General features: G+C 54.7%; 1 protein-coding gene across 1 annotated transcript in view; it reads left to right on the top strand.

Annotated features, from left to right (window-relative positions):
* The window catches only part of KSR2 (kinase suppressor of ras 2), a 402,980-nt gene that overhangs the window by 284,388 nt on the left and 109,582 nt on the right, over window positions 1-9,010 (top strand). The window contains 1 exon segment of the mRNA XM_045296853.1: window positions 6,145-6,214. Coding sequence (XP_045152788.1) covers window positions 6,145-6,214 — 70 coding nt within the window.

Genomic DNA, 9,010 nt, shown 5'->3' with positions numbered 1-9,010 from the left:
GGGGATTTTCGCTGGCGACTGGCCTGTGGCCTGAAAAGATTTTATTAATGTCAGGTATCTTCTGGCCCAAAGAATGTGCTGGTTGGTTTGAGTGCAGCTACACCCACGAAGTTCCCACTCGGGCCCTCACACCTGGGCTAGAAGCTGCGTCCACTTCTGAGCCTGCGCCTGAACGTCTGACTGTCCCAGCTCTGCCTTTTGAAATGGAGATACGGACTCGAGTGGAAAGAGCACTTCAAAAGCTTGTGGCCTGAGTCATGCAGTCGTGACAGAAAGCAAACACTGCTGTCCAGCCAATTCTGACTCATTGCAACCCTGTAGGACAGAGAACAGCTGCCCCTGTGGATGTCCCAGACTGTCAGTCTTTACAGAAGTGGACCCTTATCTTTCTTCCACAGTGTGGCCTGTGGCTTTGAACAGCCGACCTTGTGGTTAGCATACTGCCTAGTATCCCACAGTGCCACCAGGGTTCAGTGGGTGCTCAGCAAATGTTGGCATTGTCATTTACCGGTCTAATGTGTGCAGGGCTCTTCATCTGCAGGGAGTTATCGAAGGATAAGGCAGTTCCTCGTGTCACTAAGGGGCGTAGAGACCCAGGGATCGCAGTGGACAGTTCCTTTTGGGTGGAGAGTCCGTGGGACAAAGGGAGGTTTAGCAAGGTTTTGTGTTTTATACAACTCCAGGCTCCAGTACTTGGTAGGTGACCCCAACTGAACAATGTACTGGCCTCAGTTGCCCCTCTGGGGAGCTGGGAGAGGACACGTCCTCCTGGTCTTGCCCATAGAGGTCTTTGGAATGAATGAAGGCCCGGCAGGCCGACACTTGGGGTGGGGGGGTGTCATTAATAAGCCAGCAGTAAAAGCATCGTTTTGGTGCTAAGACCACAGACTGAATACTCGGTAAACCTCATCCCAGGTAACCTTAAGCAGCTCTCTGGACCAGGTACCTCTGGGTGCTCATCCGTGGCACTAAAGAGCTTCTTCACACGATCTGAGCAGGGTAGAAGCCAGGCTGGCCCTTGTGCCAAGGGATCGGGGGCTTCCGGAGATGCCGAGGGACATGGAGAGAGTTGCTTGCCTGTGGACTCTGCCGAGATACTGTATCCTGAGAGGTTCCTGATCTTGACTTCTAACCCGGGACACTTGCCTCCCGCGTTCAGTGGACAGTCTGGAGAGTTGGCTGTACTCGCCTCGGCCGCCAGAGGGAGTGCATCTACCTGTAAGGCTGACCCCAGCCCTCTCGCCTCTATTCCAGCATGCTTCTGTGTTTCTATGGCCTTGAAACAAATCCTGATCTCTGTTCCCCTCCTCGGACATTACCCATGACTGACCCCTCCTCTTGACGGTCACCAGAGAGGACCTGATGGTCCGGTGGCTACAACCCTGCCCATCTCCGTCTGCCACACTCTCATGGCTTCCGAGTTGCCGTGATGCTGGAAGCTACACCACAGGGGTTTCAAATGCCAGGTCTCCAGGGGCAGACAGATATCGGTGGCGCTTCCAGATGAAGCCAAACTAGAAAGGAGGACCTGGCGATCTACTTCTGAACAACTGACCAATGATAGCCCTATGGCACCGAACACTGTCTGACCTAGTGCAAAGGTGCTCAGAATACGACTGCAGAAGAGCTGCCTCCTCAAAGCAGACTTGACCTGTGTGCGGTGCGTCGCCGGGAACCAGACCTGGGTCTCCCTGTGGGAAAGCACAACGCTCCCATGAAGCCTGACGTAAAGCCAGAGTGACTCCGTGCAAAGATGCAGTTACCACAGATGAAACATTTGCATGTGATTCCCAGGCCCCCCAAACGGCCCACCAAATATCACATGAAATCTACAGCATTACCACCATGAACTATGCAGTCACAGACGCGGTTCGAAGGGAAGGGAGGGCGGCCTGATGCTGAAATGCTGAGCGTCGTTCCCGGGCCCGCGCTGCCAGCCTGCCTGGCTGCCGAACAAACGCCGAAGGCGGCTTTCACTCTTTGCTGTTTCCTGAAGCCAAACGCCAGCGAGGGTTAATGTGGGTCTTTTGTAAAAGCGAGATGGCACGAAGCAGACTTTTGAATTGTGTGTGTGTGTGTGTGGTGGTGGGGGTGGGGGGCACACCTGGATTCTTCTTCTCCCCCTTCCTCTCTCCCTCTCTCCCTTCACTTGTCTGTGAGCTCGGCCTCGCTCCTCTCTCCGAGTCTGACTTCAGGGTCACCCGAAGCTCTGCAGAGGAAGATGCTCAGGCAGGTCACTTCCACTGACAGCCTTCTGGCTGCTGCCTGGCTACCAAATCACACTGACCCCTGCCATCAAGTCGAGTCCTACTCCCAGTGACCATCTCAGACAGGGTAGGACTGCCCCAGAGGTCTTTCAAGGCTATACATGGTTATAGGCAGACTCTGCCATGTCTGTGTCCTATGGGGCAGCTCACTGGGTTCGAACTGCTGCCTTTGGGGTTGGTAGCTGAGTGTTGAAGCCATGCATCACTGGGTCTCCCTGGCTGACTACCAGGAGGTTGCAAAGCCTAGGACTCCCAAGCCACCCCCCTTCTCCTGAGAGGAGCCATTCCTGCAAGGGGGATCCACAGCGGGACCCAAGGGAAGGGAGACAAGCCTACGCCCTGCAGCACAGGCGTGGAATTATCACCGCAGAAACACGTCCGGCTCTGCCCCAGGGACCTGCGGCTCATGGGCAGTGCAGGTTCACCCGCGGCATCTGCCTGAGTGATTATCAGCCGATGTAAGGAGCAAGGAATCTTCTGCTCAGCGGCGGAGACATCTTAATAGGTGCTTTGATGGTTAAACAGAAGTTTCTGTATCAGTTTAATTGCTGTAAATGTTGTTTGCCTTCTCTGTTATGATAAGGCTCAGATTTTCACCACCGCACCCCACCACCACCCCTCCCACCATTCCCTTTAAACAGGGCTCCTCTTCTTTAAGGTTCACATCAGCAAAGTCCAGAGGAAGAAAGTAAAGAGAGGGCCTGCAAGTTCAAGCCTTCACGCCCACGTCGGGAGCCATGCAGAGCCTATTACTGCTGGAGACTAATGATGCTGTGGCCGCTTAATGTAATCGACCGACAGCGCCCCTTCGCCAGATATTGGGAAATGAATCCAAACTATTAAACTTAATTACATCTTCTTTTTCAAGAAGGTGCTGTAATTGAGAATCGCAGAATAACTAGGCTATGAATCTAACAGTGCTTATAATAAGGGAGGATTTGTTCCCTGACAACTCTTGAGCTTCAGAAACACCATCGGGGATTGGGTTTTGTGTTCTGTTTCTCCAGGGGAAGACGAATAGCGACACCTCTCGATCAGGGATTCTCAGCCTGGCACGATAAGACAGTTTGGGTCCAGTACCCCTTGTCTTGAGGTTGTCTTGTGCCTTGTAGGATTCTGGGGCACTCAATGCCAGTATCTACCACCTGCAACATCCGAAATGTCCCCTGAGAACACAGGTATGGGGTTCCCAGAGGACTTGCGAACAATCACAGAGCAATTCCTGGAGATTCCTCTGCTGGTGTGTGGCTGTGTGACCTTCAGCAAGCCACTGCACCTCTCTGTTCTCTGTAACTTCCTTTGTACATTGGGGGAAATGTTGGCTCCGAGCTCACAGAGACACAGCTTCCAGGTATGCACGGCGCAGCGTAAGACCTAGTACCTAGTGCATTCTCGGCAAACAGGAACTGTTCTTATTCTAATAATCTTGGCTTCAACAAACAAGTATGAAGTGGTGGTGCAAAGACCAGAAAGATTTGGTCCTGCCTTGGCAGGGGTAGCAAACATCAACATTCAGCCTCATTCTTACCCATGGCAGACATTGCTAATCGATCTCAGTGCTGGTCCCCATCCATCTCCACAGACCTCCACGTGGAACGTTCACTGTTCCTGGTTGGTGATGGTCCCCGTACATGAAACTCCTCTGGTAGGCTGCTGTGTGTCTGCACTCAGCCTGGCTCCTCAGCCCAGCACTCCCACTTCAGCCCACTCCTGGCACTGGAGAAAGCAGCCTAAGGGGTTACAGGTGGTATCCTTCCTTCCATACCCGACTTCAGTCCCCAAAGGAGAAAGGCAGGAACGGAAAGAATGCTCCTTTGCAAAAAAAAAAACAACAACCCCAAATCAACAGCTCACTGTATTTTTCTCTCTTATCGTTTTGTGGCTTCCGTCAGAAACAGAACCAAGCAGTGACATTGGCTTGGGCACTCTGACATTTAGTTTTTAGTTGCACTAGAGGAAATTCTGCAGGATGGGATTCTGATTAATATATCATGCTGTCTCCCTCTTGGGTTTTCTCTGCCCTTTAGGGCGTAGGAAATCATTAGTTCTCCTAGAAAGGGCCCCAGCTTTACAAGGGCAGAATAGAGGGTTCTGGAAACAGCTTTCAGATGGGCCAGCGGTGTCATTAGACAGGAGAGTGGAAGGAGAGGGCTGGGGATTAAATGCTCCCCGAGAGGTTCAGACATGCCCAGCTCCCTGATGAGCGAGCCACTCTGTAACAGTTGCTGTGGACAATGAGCCCTCCATCTGCAGCCCGGGGAGGGAAGCCGGCTGCTGCCTACATCTGGCTGGAGACTGGGAGCTGGCGGTGGGTCAGCCTCATGCTTCTCCTCTCCTTTGCTGGTGAATCTTTCAGAGCCAGGGTTCCTTCATTTCTGCTGTCGTGTCTCTCCTCTCGGGCCTGTAAGGTCGGGGAAGAAGAGGGGGCAGGAAGTTGGGCAGATGGGGTGAAGGAACGGGTTGGGGGCTCAGGGTTTAAGAGACAGACGCGTAGTCTAAAGTCTGTGTAATTTATTGTTTTAGCTTCCCATCCACCACTATCTCTATTTATTTACCTATTCACCTGTCCATCTGCCCATCTACCCACCCATCTGCTCATCCACCTACCCACCTGCTCATCCACCCACCCACTTGCTCATCCACCCATCCATCTGCCTATCCACCCACCCACCTGCCCATTCACCCACCCATCTGCCTATCCACACCCACCTGCCTGCCCATCCACCCACCCATCTGCCCATCTACCTACCCACCTGCCCATTCACCCACCCATCTGCTCCTCCACCCACCCATCTGTCCATCTACCCACCCACCTGCCCATCTACCTACCCACCTGCCCATCCACCCACCCACCTGCCCATCCACCCACCCATCTACCCATTCACCCACCCACCTGCCCATCCACCTACCCATCTGCCCATCCACCCACCCATCTGTCCATCTACCCACCCATCTGTCCATCCACCCACTCACCCATCTGTCTATTCATCCATCGATTATCCATCCAGCTACCCATCTGTCCATCTATATACTTGTCTATTGATCCATCTACCTATATATCCATTCACCATCTGTCTCTTGATCCAACTACCTATATATCTATCCACTCACCGATCTGTTCATTCATCTATCCACTCCTCCATTCATCTATTTACCTATACACCCATCCCCCCACCTATACATTCATCATGCAGGGCCCATCTATCCATCTGCCCATCTGTCCATCGGTCTGTCTTCCTGTAGCATGATTTTAGGTGGTAATACACAGTTAGAGATCTTTTAAATGATTGCCCGTCAGATGTGAAAAGGCATACACATTTAAAGTTCGCTTTTAAGTTGACTGCATTTAGGTAACAAAATAGAGTCAGCTAAACTACGAAGCAAATCATTCCACAGGTTGTGTAGGGCATGCAAACATTAGGAAGATGGCATATTTGGAATACCCTGCCATTATAACACTGCAGGCAAGGGCTCCCGCTGCAGAGCCCCTCAGACCTGAACACCCAGCCCTGTGTGCAGTCTGCTAAGTGTACCACCTCCAGCAAACAATGTCCCCTCTCCAAGCCTCGGTTTCCTAACCTATAAGATGGGGCTGCCAGCCACCCTGACCTTGCAGTTATTTGGAGGAAAGAATGAGCTACTATGGTACGTGCCAGGCACGCAGCCAACACGCTGCCCATGGAAAGGATGCTCGATTCTCGACTTTGTCTCCCCACTTCTCTCAGGTGGACCCCCGAAGGAGCCCTTGGGGGAGTCCCAGACGCAGCACTTCACAGGGCTTTGGTTTAGCACACAACAGCAGTTGGGACCGTCCCTCTTGCTGCCCACAGCCTCTGGCCCTCTCTGTAACTAGCGCCTCTCTCTCCTCTCCCCGCAGACACTCTGTCGGTGCCACGCTGGTCCCCGCAGATGCCACGCCGAGATCTGAGCAACTCCATCAAGCACAGGTAGGCGTGGTGTGCCCGCCTCCCAGCTGGGACGCTGGGTGAGGAGGACATCCGGGTCCCTGCACAGTTGGGGACGGAGCAGCCCTGACATGGGCCTCAGCCACTGTGTCCCCTCGCCTCCGCCAGGCTGGGTCTTGGTGCGGTGGCAGCCGCAGCAGTGAATGAGCTGCTGGCCTCTTCCTCACCGGGACCGTGTGCCAAGTAGTGCACAGCCTCACCACAGGCTGTGTGCGGGGCCCCAGCTAGGACGGCTCTGTGTCCTTGAGGAGTGGCAGACCCTCTCTGAGGCTATGTTCCTTCATCTGATGAGCCCGCCTCCCCATAGGGTGATGACGTGGGGCTTACCGGGGTGAGACACGGAAGAGGCGTGGCATGAGGTGAGGCCCGGCCCATACGACAGGGCTTGATGGTGGCCACAGAAGCTTCCTGGGCTCGTTGCCAGTCTCCCACCCAGGTGACGTGCGCTAGGAACTGGGGGCCTGGCAGGCTGACCTCCGCGGTGCTCGCCTTCTGCTGCAGTGCCGGCCACACAGACGACCTCTGCAGGGTTACACCTGCTCCTTTCTCATGTGAGAGGATGCGGGGAGCACCCCCGGGTGTGCACAGGCCAGTGATCCCTTAAACGATGGCCGTTTTCTACTTTGGGTTTCACGCTGCCTACTGTGGGGTAGGCGAGGCAGGAATGGTGGCCGAGCCCCTTTGACAGTTGAAGGCACTGCGGCCCTCGGCTTGAGGTGATGGATCGGATTCGTCTCAGGACTTTTTTTGGACATGACCACTCAGAGTTTTCTTTCGACTGGGGCCACCGCGAACCAGCCGAGCGGGCTGGCTCCATGTTCGTGGACTGTGTGAACCAGGGTCGATAGGTTTCCATGCCAGTGGGCAGCACTGAGCAAGACGGGAAGTCCGCGTCCTCCTCCAGGAGCTCCCGGCAGAGAGGAAGGGGAGACGGCTGGGAGACAGGCTGTGGTCACACTGAGTAAGGGCCAAGGGCCAGCTGGGAGCAATAGCAGGACCTGCCCACGGCTTCATGCACTCTCCCCGAAGGGTGCCTTGCCCACAGCTCCTGAGATGCAGAAACGTGTTGGCAGGACCAGTGGCTGTGAGACTCACAAGGAACGTTCGAGGCAGCTGTGGTGATGTGTGATCAAAATGCCAACCACGAGGCGAGACCAGAGAAGAGCATCCTACTTTGTGCCTGTGCCCCCGGGGCTTTGTGTTTGGGACCCTGGGCTGGACGCCTCTGCTGGGTCAGCCCCAGTCCGGCTCAGCCCCTTCTCTAGGCTCTGCCCAGTGCCCCATCTCCCTTTTCTCGCTTCCCTTCGTCCATTTGCCATGCACTTCCATCAGTTTCAGGAGCCCTGGTGGTGTAGCGGTGACGCATTGGATTGCAATCCACAAGGTCCGTAGTTCAAAACCACCAGCTGCTCTGTGGGAGAGCGTAGGGGCTTTCTACTCCCGTGAAGTATTATAGCCTCAGGAACCCATGGGAGGGGGGGAGGTTCTCCCCTGTCCTGTGGGGTCCCTGGGAGTCAGCACGGGCTGTCTGGTAGTGAGTTTGGGTGTGGTTTTTGTCAGTTTATTGACTCAATCTCTGTTTCACCCTCAAGGTGGGCTCTGCCCCTTAGTTTGGCCCTCGCCATCAGGGTCAGCCACACACCCCTTGATTGGCCTTACCCCCTGGATGGGCTCCATCCTTGAGTCAGCACTGTTGCTGTGGGGGGCACCCAAGACTCGGAAGCAGATGCCAGCAAACGGGGGCCACCTGAGGAAGACGTGGGGGTTAGAAATAACCAATTATTCCTTAGCCTCACCCTCTGTTGCCAGAGACCTGGCCCCATCCCCACCTTGGTACAAACTCAAAATTTAAGTTCCATCCGCTTTCCTGTAGCATCCCCTCTGCTGGGGCCAGGGAAGAGGGCAGGGGGGTTGGTCTGGGGAGGGAAGGGCCGAAAAGCTACCTGTCACTCACTGCCTGCCTCCCAGCCCATGGTAAGGGGGGGAAAATCCAATCCTACAGAACAGACCCCCATTAAGCTCTCTGCCCTCCTCACCCCTCTCCAAATGGGAGAGGGTTTCCCTGTCAACCAGTGTCTTCTCGGAGTGCGGCTGTTTGCCGAGATATGGATGGTGGGGGCTGACCCAGATTGGTGAACAGTTCGGCAGCAAAAGACCGCCGGTCCCTTTGCATTCCTCGGCACCCAGTTACATAAGCACTGCCGGTGTTCCTTCTGACACTCTGGGGCCGGTGGAGATTAGATACAGACTCCTGCTGACGGTGACAAAAATTGAAAATTAAAATTAACCGTGACCTGGCAACCTTCTATAACTTGCCTTGGGCCCTGTCGCTTCCTCCCATCACTCGGGGAAGCTAGTGGGGCGGGGCTGGCACCGGGTTGTTCATCTCTTGTGCCGCTCTCTCCCCTTGGTCTGTAGTTAAATGCGAAAACCACAACACATGCACGTAAACGGTGCTGCGAAATGGAACGACGCCCCCATGGAGTTGTCAGGGGCTGAGTTTTTGGAGAGAGATCACCAGGCCTTTGCTTTGGGGTGCCTCTGGGTTGACTTGAACCCACCCCCAACTTTGGGGGTTAGCATGGCGCCTTTCATCATTTGCAGCCTCCTGGAGGTCTCCAGTCGGGTAGAGGACACCTCTAGGCTGCCCTGTCTGGGTCGCCAGGGGTGTGCTTGAAGGAGAGGGGCTAACTGATGGTTCGTAAAGATGTTTACTTGAGGGGGCTCATCGCTGTGCCTAAAACGTGGGGTCTCTGGTTTTTGAGGGTCTCCAGGTAG

Source organism: Echinops telfairi, unplaced genomic scaffold (genome assembly GCF_000313985.2).
Source record: "Echinops telfairi isolate 266 unplaced genomic scaffold, ASM31398v2 ScPeMD7_7412;HRSCAF=8450, whole genome shotgun sequence".
NCBI lineage: Eukaryota > Metazoa > Chordata > Mammalia > Afrosoricida > Tenrecidae > Echinops > Echinops telfairi.
The sequence above is the reverse complement of the archived record's forward strand: the minus strand, read 5'-3'. Positions and strand labels throughout refer to the sequence as shown.